Raw genomic sequence first — 19229 nt, 5'->3', positions numbered from 1 at the left:
ACACTGTACCACACCTTCAAAAAATAAAATGTATATTAAAAAAAAAAAACAAGGAAAGACAAAAAGCGATAAATGATTATTTACACATTTTTCTTCCTTCCTCTAGATCCTGGAGGGTTCTGAGTTCCTTGAAAAGTCAAGGTAGCCAGCCACGTGTTCTGAAAGTGGACTCACACAGGCCCGCTTGTGTGCGCGTGTCCTCGCAATGCAGAGATACGCACACGCGCATACGCACCTTGAAAGAATGCTAGCAGAAGCAGCCACTTAAAAAAAAAAAAGGAAAGGAAGAACACAAAAAAAAAAAAAAGAAAGGAAGAAAATACCAACTCCCTCGGGAGCCCTGTGCGCGCCCAGGGGCAGCGGATCTCCGCCATTTCTGGGGCCCACCGGGCGCCTGGGTTGGCGGATGGAGCCGCAGGAGACTCGCTGGGGCTGGAGGGACGAGGGGCCTCTGGCCACGGGCTGGGCCAGGGGTCCCCGAAGTGGTGCCTGGAGGCGAAAGAGCTGGCTCTGGCAGTGGGCGGCTGGATAGGGGACAGCGACACAGACGGAGACTGAAGCACAAATGGAGGTGCTGGCCAGGCCTTGGCGAGGAGGAGGAGGAGGAGGAGGAGGAGGAGGAGGAAGAGGAGGGGGAGGAGGGGGAGGGGGGGGGGGGGGGGGGGGGGGGGGGGGGGGGAGGGGGGGAGGGGGGGGAGGAGGGGAGGGAGAGGGAGAGGGAGAATCTTAAGCAGGCTCCACACTCATCATGGAGCCCAATGCAGGGCTCGATCCCATGACTCTANGAGGAGGGGGAGGGGGAGGAGGCGGGGAAAGGGAGGGAAGGCAGAAGGAGGGGAGCTGGGTGGGGTGAGGCTGGGGCCTGGGCTGCCCACCACCAGGGGCCCACTCCTCAAGGACCCCAACGGCCCCCTGGCCCTGCGGGGGTGGGGGGGGGGGCCTGTGCTCCCCCTGCCCGGGGCCGGGGGTTCACACCCTCCTGCTGTCCTCACCAAGCCCACACAAACAAAGTGGCAGAACTCATAGACCAAGTAGGAGCTATTTATTCGGTTCACAGTCGTGTGAAATGCAGCAATAAAAATCTTTGGACTTTAGCAAGTTGTTTTACTTTTTCTTTTCTTTTTTTGAAATTAAAAAATAAAAGTGTCCAATGTCCCACAGTGGAGCTTAGGGGATTAAAAAAGATGAAACCCTAAGCAGCCCCCCTTCGCAAAACGAAAACAAAAACAAAACGAAAAAAATCACCAAACTCATAAAATTAGCATAATCTCATAAACACAGAAAAACTCAAGAAAATATCTTATAGTCAGATATTTTGGATTTTACACCACCTGTAAATTATATATACATAGAATATTGCAGAACCGTAGCTAATACACGATATCTTCACTATTAATGCTGGTATCACCTTTATACACTGGCCCTTTGTGATTCTACATTATTGCATTGTTTCGCGCGGCCGGAGACCGGACCGGCGCCCGCCCGCCCTACTCGCTGTCCGACTTGCCCTCCTTGGCGGTGGTCGAGTGGTTGTACAGGCCCTGCGCCATCAGGTGCACGGCCAGCGTGTTCTTGCTGCCCGTGGCCTTCTTGATCTTGGCGCGCTTGTTCTGGAACCAGATCTTGATCTGCGACTCGCTGAGGCTGAGCTCCTGCGCCAGGCTCTGGCGCCGCTGCTCCGTCAGGTACCTGCTGGTCTGGAACTCGGCCTTGAGCCTCTGCAGCTGCTCGGCCGTGAAGGCCGTGCGCGGCCGCTTGTCCTCCTTGTGGGGGCTTTTCTTCTTTGGTTTGCGAGACCGGGGACCTGGACAGAGAGCAGGGTGAGGCGGCCGCAGGGCGAGCGGGGGGCGCAGGGACTGGGGAGAAAGGGCCCGGCCCGGGATGGGGGGCTTCCACCCGCCCGGCCTCCGGGACCCACCCCCACAAAGCCAGAAGAGAGGCCGACAAAGATGGACGGGGTGAGTGGGGGTAAAGGGCGGCCTTCGTGGCGAGGCCGGCCGGGCTGGCTCAGTCAGGGGCACACGGGACTCTTGATCTCCGGGTCCTGAGTTCGAGCCCCGTACGAGGCATAGAGTTTACTTAAAATTAAAAACAAACAAAAAGTGGGGCGCCTGGGTGGCTTAGTCGGTTAAGCGTCCGACTTTCGCGCGGCTCATGGTCTCGCGGTTTGTGGGTTCGAGCCCCGCGTCGGGCTCTGTGCTGGCTGCCAGCTCGGAGCCTGGAGCCTGTTTCAGTCTGTGACTCCCTCTCTCTCTGACCCTCCCCCGCTCACGCTGTCTCTCTCTCTCTCTCCTAGAATTAAATAAAACTTTTAAAAAAAACAACAAAAAACAAACAAACAAAAAGGTCTTCAGATAAAAGGAAACTCCGCAGGAGAGCAACAATCCCCAACGTCCTAGCCTGACCTTTTCTACCCTTCTCTGGGGTTCTGTCCAGGAGTGAGCACAGGGTGGACTCAGGCCCAAGAGGGAGGTGAAGAAGAGGGGCTGGGGGGGGGGCGGGCCCAGGGAACAGTGACGGGATTCCCACAAGATGCCCCTCAGGTGCCCGTGAGAGAAGCCAGGGGACCGGGAGTCCGGGGAACAGGAGCCCCCCCGGCCTCCCGTCTGCCTCCACCCTAGCCCCCTTTCTGCCTTCCCTAACTGGCCCTGTGGGCCCAAGTTCATTGTTTCCTTTCTGGAGGGGAAAGGGCACAGGCATCCTTTCTTGGGCAGGGAAGCCCCTGGAAGCCCCCCCCCCCCCCCCCCCCCCCCCCGTCCCCCAGGAGCAGAGGACCTGCTCCCCCAGACTGGGGCCTCCTCACTGCAGGCTGCAGGGGAGCCCGGCGGACTCCCTGCAGAGGGCTCAGGCTTCTCCTCCCACTGGGACCCCCTCCCCACCCACTTGACGTTGGTCTGGGACAGTGTAAGTTTCCCGGACCTGACCATCCGAAAAGGCCCTGGCGAGGGGAGCAGGGAGGGGGCAGGGCCCAGCGCTTTCTTTTTGTTTCTGTCCACAAGTTCGGCCCCACGAGGGTGTCTTTGAGGGAAGAGGCCGCAAAGGCCACTGGGGGAGGGGGTCCGGGCCGCACGCATGGCTTCTTCCTGGGTGAAGGGAACCGACTTCGGGGGGGCATCGGCCGCAGCCCCTTCCCAGACACCCGCCGCGGGAGGCTGGACCCTTGCCGCCTCCCTCGAGCCGCCAGAGCCCCGGGTCTTCGCCCTGCGCCCTCGCGCCCACCCTGCGCCGCGGCGGCGGGAGGCCTCCGACCGCACCGACCCGCCCCGGGACGTGGAGAGCGCGGCCGGGCCAGCGGCGCCGAGGACCCAGGGCGCAGCGTGCGCTCCCGGGGAGGCAAACGCGGACGGAGGCGCTGCGGTGCGGCCGAAGTGGCGCCAAGGGCCGTGGGGCTCAAACTCCCGGCCGGGCCTTCTAGAATGTAGAGCAAAGCCGCACTCACCCCCGCGCCCCGCGCGCGCACCCCCCGCGGCCGCCGCGCACTCGCCGGGGGCGCCGGCTGCGGCTGGGCCGCCGGGCTTTGATCGGGGGCCGCGGGGGCGCCCGCGAGGGGCTCGGCGGCGGCTCGGGCCGCGCGCGGCCTGCAGCTCCGGGAGCCGCGTCTCCACCGCCCCGGGGAAGCCCGCTCCCCGCCCCCCAACTCCTCCGGTGCCGGGGCCCTTGCGCGCGAACCGGCCCGTAAAGACACACACACCATCGTGCGGGCTGGAAATCTCCCCAAAATCAGAACGCCTCGTTCTCTCGCCGATTTTCTTTCGAAACGTAAACACTTAAAGAGTCGCAGAGCCGGAACCAAAGCTCGGCAAAAAAACTCTGTGCGTTGCCTCTTTCTAAGAGGCCAAGAAACACAAATGTTACCTCCTGGCGGGGGGGGGGGGGTTCGTTTTGTTCCGTTTTCGTGCAGGAAAGCCGGCGACGGCCCGGCAGGGCTGCGCGGCTCCCGCGGGCCGGCGGGGCCTGGGGCGCCGCGACTCGTCCCCGCTGCACAAAGCCGGCCGAGACTCCTCGCCGGCCGCTTTGTGAGCCTCTATGTTAATTAAATATTAACAAAGGAGGGAGGCGAGAACAATGGAGCAAATTTCAGATCCAGCCGGAGAAATTTGGGTTTCATCAGAAACACACACATTTCTGCGGGAAAGCGGCCGAGGGGTGACTCGGTTGTGCCCGAGATCTGGGTAAACAGCCCCCGCAAACAGTTAGGGGTTAGAGGGGTCCTGTCTGGGCTGCAGGCTCAGGGACAAATGGAGTCCGTCCTAATGGCGATTTGCAAGCTGAAGGCAGCATTTCATGCAACTGAGGATTTCCACCAGGACGTGGATGCAGCTTACAAAAATCCAGATCTATGAAAAATACACCCAGCACCTCTGCACACACCCGGGGACCCCCTCACTCTCCCCCCACCCCCCACCCCGCCGAAATCTGCTTTCCTGCCCGGGAGCTGCGCCCAGAAAGCTCTGGGAGAAGGTCCTTTATTTGGGGGACTGCAGGCCTCCCTCCTTCTCCAAGCAGAGATCCAGATGTGGGTGCTCAGCTCCCTCGCCAGGTGCCCAAATGGCGCCTCTGTCTCCGTCCCCTTCCTCCCTCCTCAGCCCAGGCCTAAGGGTCAAAGGAAGAGCCGGGGGCTTTGCTCTTCCTTCCCTCATTCCGTCTGGGATAACTGGGTCGTGGGGTGAGTCTAGGTCTGGGGTGGGCTGGGCATGGGTCCCGGGTATGGACGGAGTTGGGAAGGACGGAGAAGGGATTAGGGGTGCAAGCTTCTAGACCAGTCTTCCGTCCACCCCCAGCCTCCGCAATAAACTCCAGCCGGGGGAGAGGTGGGTGGGACTCCGAGGAGTTGCCCCAAAAACGAGTGAAGGAGAGGCAGGGAGAGAGGGAGAGAGAAACGGTGCTGTCTCCACCGCGTTTCTAAGAAATCTGTACCCGCCTGCGAATCGATCGCGCCCCCTCTCCTGCCGGCCGGCGTCAGCCGAGCACATTGTCCCCGGGTGTGCGTCTTTGTGTGTGTCGGGGACGGGGGAGGGGGTCCCGGAGTCTTCTCCCCCTGGGGAAGTTCCCGCGCCGGCGCCGCCCCGCAACCCCGCGGGCCTCCGCGCGCCGCGCTCACCTGAAGACGGCCGGTCGGAGTAGCGCGTGCAGTAGACCCAGGCCGGCCACAGCATGGGCTGCGCGCCCAAGTTGGCGCTGGCCTGCGAGCTGTCCGAGTCCGAGCTCACCGACAGGTCGCCGCCGCCCAAGCCGCGGGCCTTGAGCGCCCCGTCCAGGGGGGGCCCGGGGTCGCCGCCTTTCTTGGCGCCGCCGTGCAGCGAGAGCGCCTTGGAGCCGCCTTCCCCGTCGCCCGGAGAGTCTCCGCCGCCGGGCAGCGGCCCGGGCGCACCGGGAGCGGTCGGCCGGGCCTCCCGGCCCGACCCCAGGAGCTGCTCGGCGCCGCCCGCGCCGCCGCCGCCGCCTCCGTCCGCGCCGCCCGCGCCGCCTTCGCCGCCGGCTCCACCGCCTCTTCCTCCGCCCGCGCCCGCACAGCACGTCCCCGCGTCCTTTCTGCGGCCGAACTCGGGCCGCAGGATGTTGTCGATGAAGAAGTTGGTGATGCGGTGTGGGTGCTGGTGGTTGCCCGGCGCCTGCAGGACCGCGGGCAGCGCCAGGGCCCGCCGGCGGCCAGTGTCCGCGTCGCCAGGGCTGCCGCCGCCGGAGCCGCCGCCGGGGCTGGATTCCGGCTGCCTCGGCCCCTCCGCCGCCGCCGCTTCGATGGGCTTGGGGTCATTCTCCTCCATGCTGTTCACGACAAATCCCAAACTGGTTCTCCGGGGACCCCTCCCCCCGCTCCAATCAGCCCGCGGCCCGCCCGTGGTGCGCACGGAGGCACCGGCGGCCGGCTCGCGCCCCTACCCCGCCGAGTCCTCCGAGGGCGCGCGCGGCGGCGGCGGGGCCGGGGTCCTGCGAGTCACCGGCCGCGTTCGCAGCGGAGCCACGTTCCAATCCACGAGTTGAGTTAGGAAACACCAAGAGTCGCCCCCGCGCCCAGACGCCGGGAGATTCGAGAGAGTCGGGTCCTCGTCTCTGCGGCGCCCCGGGGCGCTAGACAGTCACAGGGGTCCGGCGGGCACCGGGGGCTCCTCCCGGGCTGCGCGCTCCTCTCCGCGGCCGGCTGCCTCCGGCTCCCGCGCTGCCGCCGCGGCCGCCCGGGACTGGGGCCGGAGCTGCGCGCATGCAGGCAGCGCGCTCCCCCGCGCTCACGCCCGCCCGGGCCCGCTCGGGCCGCCGCCGCCGCCGCCGCCCGGCCGCCCCCGCCCGCGCGCCCCGGCCGGCCCTCGAGGGTGCGGGGCGCCGGCGGTCAGCGCGCACATGGAGGCCCGCGGGCCCGCGCTGCGCTCGGCCGCCGCCCCGCCGCGGGCCCGGGCGCCCCACCGGCGTGCGGCCGCGCCCCCGCCGAGCCCCGCCGAGCCCCGCGGCCCGAGGCGCATGGGTGAGCGGCGGGAGGCGCGGGCCGGGGCCGGGGCCGGGCTGGGCCGCCCGCGCTCCCTCGCCGTCTGCGCGCCCTCGCCGCCTCGGCCTCGGCGCGGGCTCGGGCGGCTTCCAGGCCACTTCGCGCGACCTGAGACACTTTCACTCTGGATTTTTGTTCTTATTTTTAACAGAGCCCCCTCGAGTGACGTCGCGGGCCGGGCTCCTGGACACGTGCCTCGGGCCAATGGCCGCGGCGCCGCGCGCCCACGTGACGAGCCGGCGGCCGCTCGGCGACCGGGACCGCCCGCCGCCCCTCCCCCGCCGCCGCCGCCCCTCCCCCCCTTAAAGCGGCCGCGTCCCCGCGCTCCGCGTGCCCTGCGCTCCCGCTCGCGCCTTCCCGGCCGCCCCTCGGTTCGGGGGCCCGCGGGACCCCGCGACAAGCCCCGCCGGGCCACCCCGGCGAGCAGCGGCGGACGCGCGCCGCAGGACTGCTATTTTTAACATTTCCATATTGTTTACCGTGGGGAAAAAAATCCCACAATTCCTTGCACAAAAATGCATCAATAATATTAAATGAGCTGCCGAGATACAAAGGGACTTTTGTGGTCTCCTTTCCTGGCTGGCGGAGGGGAAATTGTCACTTACACTTGACTTTGGTAACCCGGCAGATTCCCGTCTTTAACGCAGAGCTGGCGCGCAGGACCCTCCTCCCGTAAGACACTGATTGTAAGTGTGCGTGTGTGTGCGTGTGCGCGAGCAGGGAGGCGCGTGCATACGGTCGGATCCCACCCGGGGACCGCGGGCCTCATGAAACATGCATGGAGACCTCGCAGGGCGCGGGAATATGATGTGGGGCTCCGTGTGGGGAGCTGGGCGGGTTATAACTGAAGCCAGTGTTTCGGAAGGGACAGCCGTGCCCACGGCGTGGCCGAACCTTAAAAACCGCTGGGAGAGAAAACACCCCAGATCAGCTGCCCCCCCCCCCCCCCCCAGTTCTCAGACCATCCTTCCTCCTCCCTCACATCTCCGCCCCCCACTGAGGGGCTACCAGGCCATTCGCCTCATTTTCTTTGTCTTAAAATCCTTTAAAGTAGTTCCTCAGGAGAGCGGGGGGCCGTGAACAAGGGGCGGTGGCCTGGGGGCCGGTTTGTTTCCCCCGCTCCTCCCCGTTGCCTCTTCCTCTCTTCCTTTCTAAACTTCCTTTCCACTTGCTGTCAGAATGTCCGACTTGAACTTGTTTCCTCTTCGCTTCCTGTCCGCCCTTCTCTCCTGCCCCCAGCTGCACGCTCCCCACCGAACCCCGTGCTTGTTCCTCTGTCGACCATTTAAAATGCATTTTTATGGAAATTTGCAAACGTCGGGAAGCAGCCTAAAGGACGGCTTGGCTCCGAGGGTTCAGGAGCACTGACACAGTACAAGTACTCTCCTTGGAACGAGGGGTGGGGAGAGGAGAGGATCAAGAGCCGGCGCCCTAGCTCACGCCAGCCCAGGCGGCTTCGGCTTCGGGGTGCTCGGCAGCTGAGACCCACGGCGGAGTGGCTCTGGGCCTGGGGCTGCGGGGGGGGGCGCACTGCCAGGCTGGGCAAGCAGCTCCCCCCAGGACGGTGACCGCCGGACCACCTTGAGGGTTGAAGGCTTCACCCCAGCCTGGCTGGGTTCTGCCTGCTCACACCCGCAGTCCGGGCGGGTCTCTACCCGCTGCAGGCCCCGGGGTGCAGGCCAGGGCGGGACAAGGAGCCGCAGTCACAGGGGTCTGCTCCCAGCGAAATGAACCCTCGGAGGGGGCGCCTGGATGGGGGACCGGGGAAGGTGCTGGCCCCCGTCACTCAGTCCCGGAGCGGACTGAGTGCGGGCAGGCTCTGGAGCCAGATGGAGAGGCTCCTCGATCTTCTGTGAGACTCAGGGTGGGGAAGGCACTGCTCACGTGGGGGTACACAGCTCCTCCGTGTCCCTCCCATTGGAGGAAACGAAACTGTCCCGCTCAGCCAGGGACAGTCCCTGCCAGGGACCCTCCATGCGTCTCCAAAAAATCAAACCTCACAGCCTGCCTGCCCCTAGGAAAATGGGGCCGCGGAGGTTTGTGGGGACGCCCTTTCGACACATGTTTATGGTTTTTTGGGGAAATTTCCTGCAACTCTGAGAACCCTAATCGTCACCAGGCAGGCAATGCCCAAGCCCTTCGGGTCTCCAGAGCCCCCAGTGAGTGGAGGGAAGGCCCGGGGCTGGTTTGCTTCCTGCAGAGCCTTCCCAGGTTAACGTCTCCACCTGTCCCGTGAAAAATCAATTAGGCCGGCTCCTGAGAAATATTTTCTAATTTCTTGGGAAACTTGGCCTCTGATTGCCTCAGCATGAAGGGAGCCCACGGTGCTGGGCTTGGGCTGGGGTCTCTGCAGCCACCCAGACCCAGAGTCATGGCCACAGGGGGTGCTCCACAGGTCTCCAGGCTGCGGGGTCAGGCTGGGGGCAGGGAGAGGGCCGACTCCCCACTCACAGGCTTGGAGAGAGAGGAAGAGGAGGCCCTGGAGGGGGGGGGGGCGGGCGAAAAGAAAGGAATGTGGAGAGAAGGAATTAAAAAGTATCAGGCCACCCAAAGCCAACCCGAACACGACAATAGTTGCCCTACCGAGCACCCCTGCAGAGGGAGCAGCTTCCGAAGGGCCGGCCTGGGGGACGAGGGAGTCTGGGCCGAAGCAGCGGAAGCGGAGGCAATTCTAAATCCTACAACACGGACATCCGAACAAGCTGCTTCGGTGCTGCGCTTGAGGCCCAGCCCGGTCCTCCTGCAGAATCCGGGCACACTGCCCTGGCCGCGCTTTTTGGGGGTGCGGGGAAGTGGGCATTTGTCGGATTCTCCAGCGGCCGCGGAGATGTCAGTTCCGCAGCCGCTTGCAGGGTCGCCGACGCCTTGCGCCCGGCGAGCCGCGTCCCCCCTCTGGCCGGACCCTGACGCCTTGGCCGCGCTCAAGGTCGGTTTCTCGGCCGCTGCGCGACCAAGTGAACCACCGAACCACCCCCGGAATGTGTTTCTCCTTAGCACACGGCGAGGCCGCGGCCCAGGAGCCTCGAATGTTCCTCCTCTCCCAGGTATGGGAGAGCCTCAGCAAACCACCGGCTTTCGGAGAAGAGCATCCGTACTTCCGGGACTATCTGCACAAAGAGGGGCCTGGAAGCGTGTCAAAAGGAAAGACCGCTTTTGGACGCACGGATTTATTTCGGCGACACTAGCAGTACTACTAGCACCTGCAGGGCTGCGGAGGGCAGAGGAGCCCGGGGGCGTCGGGTGCCTGGCTGCAGATTCACCTTTTTTTTTTTTCTTAAAAGGAGGCTGGAGGAGGGTGACATTTCCCGGGCGGCTCCGTTGTCCCCTCACTGCCCACACTTGGGTAGGTGGGCGTGGGGACACTCGGGGGGAAAAGGGGGCCGCCCCGGGTCCCTGCCCCTCGGCTGGTAGAGCCACCCCACAATTCCAGAGAGCGACACTTCACCCCCAACAAAATCAGGCCGGGGAGCCCCGCGCCCCTGGCTGGGAGCCTGGCTCTGAGCGGCCGGCCCTGCGCTGGGTCCCAGCCCCGGGGAAGTGAGGCGGAGCCGAGCAGAGAGAAGGGGCCTCCAGCCTGGCCCTTCTGCCCTGCCCCGGCCTGCAGACAAAGGCTGTACAGAAGGGAAGGGGCTCGGGGAGCCGGGGATGAGTAGGGGGGAAGCGGGACGGGGAGGGAGCATGTCTATGCTCAGCTCCTAGGGAAGCACTGGCCTACACACCCAGCGAGGTGCCCTGGGGCCCAGGGTCGTAGAGGCCGGACCTCGGGGTCTGGGGCCTCGGCTGGGTGATCCCAGGGAGGAAGGGGTGAAACACCCCAGCGGCCAGCCTGGGAGAAGGCTGCAGCCTGTGGGGAGCAGAGGTGCCTACACTCCCGGACTCCAGGCCCCCCGCCTCTCCTTGTCCGCCGCCCAGAGGTGCTGGAAGGTGCGGCGAGAGCCTGGTGGGCGGGCCTCGTGCCCAGGTGGGCTCAGCGGTGGAGGGCATTTGGGCAGCAAGCGGGCTTTGCCCTTCTGGGCTCTGCTGGGGGAGCCGGAGAAAGAGCGGCTTGTGCTCTGGCCAAGCTCCTGCGTGTCAGGGGCCACCATGCGGGGTAGGCACCCCTGGAGACCGCCCTCCTGTCCAGGCCACACGGAGGGTCCTCTTTTGGAGACTTAGCGCTAGCCTGGGACGGCCAGACAGACGTGTGGAGGATGGGCCGATCCCCAGAGCTGGGAGACTGCCTTGCGGAAGCCATCCCTAACCTGGCTTCTCTTGAAAACAGAAGCTTCCAGAGGGGGATCTGTAGGCAGGCCGTACTTGTGCTCGAGAAATCACACCCAAACTCTCTCCTCCATCTTGGCCCCACGCCCACCCTCCCTTGACTCTCTCCAGGGCCAGGTGACTCTTGCCTTAAGCGATCAGGAATCTTTGGGAATCACTTTGCACCCTGGAGGGCCCCTTCCCGGCTCTCACTGTTTCACTGCTGTTCCTAATCCCAGTCAAACCCGGACCCCTCGAGAAGCCGGGCCCACCGGTGCTCCAGACGGACCACAGGCTCTGGGGTCCGGCAGGGACGTGTGCACAGAGTGGGGGGGGGGGTGTCACAGAGACTGTGCCATGACCTAATGCCTCCACTGTAAAGACAGCGTCCTCTCAGAAGAAAGTGACGCATCCAAAGAATCCCGAGGAAAATAGGTAACGTTGATTTGGCAAAGGACGTTGAAGAGCAGCACTTTGAGTTTGAGCTGGCTTAGCAACGACAGAGCCAGAAGACAGAGCGAAGGGTGACGGGGCTGTGGAGAAAATGGGCCCCCCTCTCCAATCTCATGATTACTTACACACAGCGCAAGAACTTCAAGTGTCCGGCCACTGCCTCCCTTTGGATCTTTGAAAGGAAACCAAGATGTTCCCAAGGAACCTCCCCAAACACCTGCTTCACCTCACAGAGCGCAGGTTTCTTTTCTTCTCTTCCTTTCCCCCAAAGCCACAGGTAATCACCGAGAGGCCAGCATAGCAGGCACTCACGTGTGCTGACTTTACGCCGTTCTGGGAAGTATGTTTGAGGAGCTAGAGGTTTTCAGGACTTTAGAAGTTCAGGCTTAACTCACGTCCCTGGACCCAGCCCGGCTATTGAGACAAACGGCTCCTTAGTCTGGATTTCCCGCCGGGGAGGAGAGTATCTACACCTTCCGTCTCAGACCCACGACTGAGCAGTGCCGCACGGGAGGGGCTCAGTAGAGTCATATCCTGGTTCCCTGGAGGAGGGAAGCCTTTTCTAAAACCTACGTTCAAGTTGATTTCTCTGTCCTTTAACCAAATAGGACTGTAGAGTTGGATATGAGGGTGAAACTACCTTGTGATTTAAATTCAAACATTCCCTATATTTGGCTGAATTGTCGATCGATTCCAGGATCTTCCACAACGTCGGCCACCTCTTCAGCCTGAGTGTCTAATGGGTGGACCTTCTTAAACGGACGTTGTGTGCGTGGGGAGGGTTCTTCCCAACCTGGCACGTTCCTGTGCCAAGCGCTGAATGAAGGGCACTCGTGGGAAGGGTGGCTGCCCTTGACGGGCGCAAAGGCTCAGGCACCAGCCTGGTGAACCTGCAGCTAGGATGGGCACAGCTGCCAGCCTTAGGAACTCAGGGAGAGGGCTCGCCAAGGCCCTGGGGCCCTTCCCTGGGCTCTTCCCGGGGCTCTGAGCGCCGGGGACACCCTCAGGCCCGCCCCCCCCCCCCCCCCCCCCCCCCCCCCCCCCGCACTGTCTGCCCCAGCCTGTCTCCCCACATCCCGGCTCCTCCCCTCCTCCTCAGGGAAAGCCCTGGACCAAGGCTTTAGAGCGAGGGCACACGGCAGAAACATCCTTTCTCCTTCCAGACGCTTCCCTCCCCTCAGTTCCTCTAACAAAACTGCCCCCTTCCCCCCGCGGGCAGCCCCTTTGTGCGGTGTTTCGCGTTATGGACTTCCAGGTTTTTCTGTGTGTCTCATGTCAGTTAATCCCTTAAGACACAACAGCCTCTGTGATGCGGGCCGAGTGCCGGACTCGGTGCCATGTGGAGGATCAGCACGGGCTGGGGGTGGCGGTGGAGGGGGCCGAAACCGGCTTCGTGGAGAATTTCCCACACATGTAGCTAATGCCCTTAAATTCCTCGGGATTTACACCTCCCCATCTACCGGGAGCGGGAAACGCGAGCTGTTCTAATTAACTGCCCACAGCAGCTCTCCGTTGGCACTGCCCGGGCTCACTCGGCGCCGCCGCCTCTGGCTACAGGCGTTGGGGGCGCCGCGCCGGGGGGCGCGCGGCCCGAGGGGGCCGGCCGGGGCGAGGCTCGGTGCCAGGCCGGGCGCACGCGCTCGGGGGGACAAGCGCGGGTTCCCCCAAACAAACGACACACTCTGGGTGACAAGTGGGTTTTCTGTCTTGTTTGCAGATACAAGTTCAGCGGCTCCTCGTGCAGAGCGGCCACAACCAGCTCCGCCTCGAAGGCCGAGTGTGAGACCCGGCGGGGGTCGGTCGGTCGGGACCTGCTCGGGGCGTTCTCCACGGTCGGAGACCAGAGTGGGGTTAGGATCCCGACGACCCGCAGAGGCGGGCGTCTCCCGGGGCTGGAGATCCGGCCGAGCGCGGGCTTGCAGGCCCTCGGCCCCGGGCGGGGGCCTCCCTTCCGCAGTGGAAACAGGTCCTGGAGGACAGAAAACCGGGCGAGCCCGAAAGCAGCGCTGCCGGGCCGCGCCGAGGCGCGGGGGGGGGCCCTCTCCGGGAGCCTGGGCGCCTCGCACTCGCGGGCTCCGGGGCGGGGTGGGCGCGGGCGGCCCCCTCTACCCCCACACCCCGGGAGGTCCGCCCGCGCCCACCCCGCCCCCCTCTGGTCCGCCGAGCGGTGGAGGGGAGGGGCCCGCGCCCCCGCCGCGCCCCGGAAGGGCCCGGAGGCGTCTCTGCGCCCAGGGGCTGGGCCTCGGCGGCGGCGGCGGCAGGGGTGGGAGGCCCCGCGCCGGGTCTTCCCGCCGTGCGCCCGGCTGGCGGAGCGGGCGCGCGGGGCGGGGGCCCCTGTGCGCGCGCGGGCAGGCGGGGGGCGCGCGGGGCGGGGGCCCCCAGTGCGCGCGGGGGCGGGCGGGGACGCGGGCCTTTGCTCGCTCGAGTGTGACCCGGGCTCTCCCTTCCACGGGTGGCAGCCTCAGTTGGGGGCGCGGCTCCTCTACCTCCACCGAAACGGCCCTCCCCACCTCGCTGCTGCGTGGGGTCGGGTGAAGGGGGGAGTCCCTCGTTGGATCTCCGAGTGCGAGGCCCTCAGGAGGCCCCGGAGCAGGTCCCCTTCCCCCTGAGCATCAGGGGGAGCGGAGAAGCCCGGGGCAGGCGGGGTTTTCGGGGGGATTCCTCGTGACTCGCCAGGTGTCCGCCACGCCCCGAGAGGGAGGGAGGGGGCGCTGTGGCTCCGGCGCCGGCCCTGCCTGGGAGGCAGAGATGTCTACACTCGCGCCTGAGGCTCAGAGTAGGGGACGCTCCCCAGCAGGGCTCCTGCCTTCGGGCGAGGAGGGGACTCGGGCCCAGTTGAGAGACCCTGGGCTGGACAGAGGGGGCCCAGGAGCCAGAAGCCGGATCCCTGGGGGCGGACTTCTCAGCTTCGGGGTCCTCCTTCGAGGTGGAGCCCCCCCCCCCCCCGCTCCCGGGTTGGAGGCTCGAGCGGCCCGGGCACCCGCGGGGAGACGAGGGCGCGGCGGGAGCAGAGGCGTGGCCCGGGGCGCGGGTGTGTGAAGCCGCCCAGCCCTCCGCAGCTCACGGATCCGAGGGCCGCGGTCGCCCCACCGACGTGGTCCAATGAGCCGCTGCAGCGAGCGCGCCGCCACAAAGCAGGCGCGGCCCGGACGCGGCGGTTCCGCGCGGCGCGGGGCGGGACCGCGGGGGCGCGGGGCGCGCGGAGGCCGCGACTTCAAAGCCTCTCGGCCGCACGCCGCGGAAGGGTGGCGCTCGCCGCGGGGGCGCGGCCTGGAGCTGCGTGCCCCCCACCCCCACCCCGGCACGCCCGCCCTCTTCACGCCCGCAGCGACCCTGGACTGCGGCCGCCGGTGACCCGCCGCGCGCGCCCTTCGCAGCCCCCGGGGCCCGGGGCGCGCTCCCCTAACCCTCGCCTGGTCCGGCCCGCGCGCGGGGCTCCGCGGACTGGCTTCCCCCGAGCAGCTGTTTTCAAACGGCTCCCCCGCTGCTCCTCCCACCTTGAAATCAAAGTCTGTTGTGGCCTCGTCGATGCTCCCCGTTGTTGGGGTGGGGGCGCAGGCGTCCCCGGCGCCGGGCCCAGGAGAGCCCCCTCGAGAGGGAGCCCGTCCGCGCGCCCGCCGCAGGGCTCCCCTTCTCAGCCAGGTGGGTCTCCGAGGCGCGCGCTTTTAGGACGGCGGGGTCGGGCCTCCGAAGCCGGCCCCCACCCACATCTAAATGAGGGAGCCGCGGAGAAGGGGGAAGGGGCGCGGGGGGCGGGGTGGGGCACTTGCTTGAAGGGAAGGGGAGGGAGGTCAGAGGTTAGAAAGGATTACGGCTCGGTGACCCCTCTCATCCTCAGTGGCCCCGGGAGGGGATCAGTGAAGCAGAGGGTCCGGACATCTTCTTAAAAACCCGAGTTGGGGGGCGGGGAGCGTTGGTGCAGGGAAGTCTAGGAGAAGCCTCAACGACTTGGGGCACAAACAGAAGAGACGGCGGAGGCTGATGGGGTCCAGGGGTGCCCAGGGTCGGGGACCTAGGTGGACGGAGGGGCTGCGATGCGTCTCTTAGAGCCTTTTTTTTTTCTTGCAGTCAGTACATTTTTACTGAAGGGATTTTGCATGCGATTCCTTCCACTGCCCATCACCTTAGTTCTTCCAGAGTCAAAATCATAACCTTCAAAATAGCCCCTTTTAAAAAGAACCCTCCCCCCCCCGCAATTGTTACAGTCTGCCCACAATTTCCTGGATTGGGCTTCTGTGATCGCCACTTCAGTGTGGACACACTTCAAAAAACTCTCCACCTGTAATGTTTGGGATTCAGTTTCTACACTTCAAGGCCCTTGGAGTCAAGCTGTAGGAGGCACACAGATTTTTGCTGTGGCAAATATTCCACTGTGATGAATTCCTTAATAACGATTTAAGACTGACGAGTCTTTGGCTACTTCCTCTCTTTCCAGAAGCCTAGCAGAAGAGACCTGTGAACGTACCCCGGGTCTGAGTGTGGCCGCATCAACGCTTCTGGACTCTACCTGTGACTGCGCATTGCCATCTGCGCCCCTCAGGGCACCCCGGGGAGCCCCCTGCGGCCCGTGGGAAGACGCATTTCCTCCTTTGTGGCCCTGCGAGAGAAGGACCTCAGACTCCTGGGCCAGAGCCCCAGACTCCCCAAGCCCTGCCTCCTCAGCCTCACCCCTCCCTCCCATCTGCTGGGAAGCCACTTCTGGCCTTCCCTTCCCCAGATTCCCCAGGATAAATCCCCTCCTGCCCCCCAGCCGCAAGAGGGGCTCTGACGTGTTCCCGGAGCTGTGGCAGTCTGGAGTAAAAAGAAAACCCATCTCCACCTGGGTCCTCCTCTGCCGCCTGTGACGGCCGCCGCCCCCCACGCCCCAGCAGCTCCGAAGGGGCAAGGGGTGTGCCTTACTCACCGCCATCACTGCGTGCTGGTGAACGTCCATATTCCCCTCCACCTCTGAGCACAAGACTCATGCCCTTGGCTGCCTCCTGGCCGCCTCCACTCTGCAGCCTCCACGGCGTGCCAGTACCAAGAGATGGGTTCAGGTCCTGCCTCCCTTTCCCCAGTCTGTTCCTTCTAGGTTCCCCCAAACACCCCACTTCTCTGGCTAAGCCCCCGGGACACCCTGGCTAAGCCCTGGTTACCCCTCTTCTATCTCTTCCTCTCCCTCTGCTGTGTTTCCTGCCCCACGCGGACTGTGCAGGACCCTCCTGACCCGCTCCCTACCCGCCCGTCCCTGCAGCCTCAGCCAGCCCGAGTGAGTGCAGGCCAGATGCCCTCAAGCCCTCCGTCTACACCAGCAGACAGCTACACTGTCTACAACAGTGCGGAGCACAACCCTGTAAGCATCCTTCGGGACCCTGCATGACCTGAGATGCCACGCTGGCCTGCCTCTGGAGGCCCAGGCCCCCTCACTCCCCACGTAAGCCCCCCCCAGGGGGTTCTGTCCCCAATGTCTGGAAGTTCCTGAAGACCCTTGGATACAGACCGCAGGATCGAGGCCATGCTGTCTAAAACAGTGCCTGACCAGCTGTTCGTTCTTCACGGCCCTCACGGCTTCCTGAGGTTGTGTCAGTGTGAGCACGTTGGCCAGCACTGGATCCCGCGCGTGAGGCAGGCGGGGCCCCGTCCCGGTGGCTCCGGCTCCTCCTTCAAGAGGTGCTGACACACAGCAACACCCGGCCAGCGCCCTCAAGCCTTGGTCTCCGAGCCCCTTTATCGTCTTAAAAATTATTGAGGGCCTCAAAGACCTTTCTTTTATTTAACATTTATTTATTGTTTTTGAGAGTGGTGAGGGGCAGAGAGAGAGAGAGAGAGAGAGAGAGAGAGAATCCCAAGCAGGCTCCATGCTCAGCTCAGACCTGACCTGGGCTGAAATCAAGACTCTGATGCTTAACCAACAGAGCTACCCAGCTGCCCCCCAAAAGATGTCTCTTTATTTGGACTATACCTACTGATTTTTATTTTATTTGTATTTTTAAATGTTTATTTTGAGAGACAGGGAGGGAGGGAGGGGCAGAGAGAGGGAGAGACAGAAGAGCTGAAGTGGGGTCTGTGCTGTCAGCATGTGGGGCTCGAACTCACGAACCGCAAGAGCATGACCGGAGCTGGAGTCGGACGTTGAACTGGCTCAGCTGCCAAGGCGCTGCGCCACTGATATTTATTATATTAGAAATGAAGATAAATGTTGTAAACCTATTTGTTGATTCACTTACGATGACAATAAAAACCCTCCTCAAGTTTTCTTATCTTTTCTCTTGTTGATGTGATGTCTCACATTGATTTGTAAATATTGAACCAGCCCTGTAACTCAGGAATGAATCCCACTTGGTCTTGGTGGATAATTGTTTTTATGTGCTGTTGGATTCGAATTGCAAGTATCTTGTTGAGGATTTTTGCATCCGTGTCCATCAAGGATATTGGCCTGTAGTTCTCTTTTTTTGCTGGGTCTCTGGGAATCAAAGTGATGCTGGCTTCGTAGAATGAATCTGGAAGTTTTCCAAGTTTTCTTAAATAATACGTTTCAACGAAAATTTGCTGTATATCCTCAAACAAAACAAAGTTAGTCAGAAGGGTAGTGTTTTTCACGTTTTTACACACTTTATTGCCTGGCTTCAGAGAAGACTGCTGGACTCCCATCTCCGCTCTGCAAGCCTTCCCTTTGGTCCAGATAGAGGAAGAACACCCCACCTTTCACAGGTGTCAGAAGAGGGAGGGGTGTTTTGTTAGTTTTTTTGGTCAGATAATTGTGGACAGTCCTCCCTATAATATTACCCCAAAGTTCAACAAGTTCGTTGAAGGGAAGGGTAGTTGCAACAAAAAACCTGAAACCACATCAAGGAACATTTCATCCTCTCTTGAACCACCTTGAATTTGAAAGGAAGGACCTTTGAGCCAGGAAAGACTTGGGTCCATCGTTCATGCACCCTTTGGAACCCGTTGGTTCACTGGGCTCAGCAGCTCTTCCGGACATTGACGCTCTTGTCACCCAAGGCCACACAGTCCCATTTGTTATCGTTGCCTCTGAGCTCATCAGAAATGTCTTTAAATACCGGGAGGCTGTTGGGCTCGTGGTATCGGATACAAGTTTTCTAAAATTTTGTTTTCACTTGAGAACTCAGATTTGATTCTTGGCAACAGCTCTGGTTTTCCTGGGCACACCAGCCTCGGTTCTTTTATTCTTGCGAAAATGTCTGTCAAATACCCACGTCTGGATAGCCGTGGTTTGTCCACAGCTGTTGTTTTGTGCACAGTGGGGTTCCACCAACAGAGGTCCGCTTGGCTCGCAGCTCAGACGGCAAGAGCTTCCCTGCTGGCCACGGCCGTTGCTCCACCCAGAACAGTAAAAAATACATATGTCCTCAAGGCCAAGGTTTAATAAAATCACGTTTTCTAAATGTTTATTTATTTTTGAGAGAAAAAGAGCGTGAGCAGGGGAGGGGCAGAGAGAGAGGGAGACACAGAATGGGAAGCAGGCTCCAGGCTCCGAGCTGTCGCACAGAGCCCGACGCGGGGCTCGAACCCACGAACCATGAGATCATGACCTGAGCTGAAGTCAGACCCTTAACTGACTGAGCCCCCCAGGGGCCCCTGAACATGTTTCTTAAGTAACCCTTCACTCTGGAGTGAGCTGGGTGGACTCAGGGAGAGGATGTAATGCCTCTTAAAGAGAAATAATTTCTATGACAATCTACTTGTCTAGAAATACAAGTGGCATAGGGCAGAAGTACTGTTTTGTTGACATTGAAGTGCACAGGGACCCTCCTCACTTAATACAATCAAGTGAATTTTGACAATGAATACCCTCCTGAGGGCCACACTCATGTATGTATCGCACCCAGGTGCCCCTATTTGACATCGTTTTGAGGAATTGTCATACCGCTTTCTGCAGGGGCTGCAGCTTGTACGCCCCGCCAGCGTGCACAGGGTCCCGATTTCTCCACGTCCTTGCCAGTGCTTACTGCTTTCTGGAGAGAGGGAGAGAGGTAGACCCAGCCTCGCGATTCCTGGAGGTGAGGCCCCAGCAGAGCCGGGTGGCCGGTGGGCTGTGCCGCAGGGCCTCGGTCCA

At 62.6% G+C, this 19229-nt stretch overlaps 2 protein-coding genes across 2 annotated transcripts; one reads left to right on the top strand and one right to left on the bottom strand.

Annotated features, from left to right (window-relative positions):
- Positions 1-840: 840 nt before the first annotated feature.
- EN2 (engrailed homeobox 2) lies at positions 841-5861 on the bottom strand. The gene is made up of 2 exons (XM_039230778.1): positions 5102-5861; positions 841-1804 (listed from the first exon to the last, which is right to left on the bottom strand). The coding sequence occupies exons 1-2, from the start codon at positions 5763-5765 to the stop codon at positions 1488-1490; spliced, it is 981 nt and encodes a 326-aa protein (XP_039086709.1). The 5' UTR covers positions 5766-5861; the 3' UTR covers positions 841-1487.
- LOC120230915 (translation initiation factor IF-2-like) lies at positions 5764-6939 on the top strand. Its single transcript, XM_039230710.1, has 2 exons — positions 5764-5977; positions 6074-6939. Exons 1-2 carry the CDS (start codon positions 5764-5766, stop codon positions 6937-6939), a joined length of 1080 nt encoding a protein of 359 aa, XP_039086641.1.
- Positions 6940-19229: the final 12290 nt, after the last annotated feature.

Source organism: Hyaena hyaena, unplaced genomic scaffold, assembly GCF_003009895.1.
Source record: "Hyaena hyaena isolate Hyena2069 unplaced genomic scaffold, ASM300989v1 scaffold_50, whole genome shotgun sequence".
NCBI classification, from domain to species: Eukaryota; Metazoa; Chordata; class Mammalia; order Carnivora; family Hyaenidae; genus Hyaena; species Hyaena hyaena.
This window is presented reverse-complemented; position numbering and strand designations above follow the sequence as displayed.

Excerpts from the sequence above, each read along its gene's own strand:
- LOC120230915 (XM_039230710.1), top strand. The coding sequence starts at position 5,764 with ATGCTGTTCACGACAAATCCCAAACTGGTTCTCCGGGGACCCCTCCCC. Across the intron at positions 5,978-6,073 it reads AGCCACGTTCCAATCCACGA|ACAGTCACAGGGGTCCGGCG; the intron begins GTTGAGTTAGGA and ends CCGGGGCGCTAG.
- EN2 (XM_039230778.1), bottom strand. The coding sequence starts at position 5,765 with ATGGAGGAGAATGACCCCAAGCCCATCGAAGCGGCGGCGGCGGAGGGG. Across the intron at positions 1,805-5,101 it reads CTCCGACCGGCCGTCTTCAG|GTCCCCGGTCTCGCAAACCA; the intron begins GTGAGCGCGGCG and ends CTCTCTGTCCAG.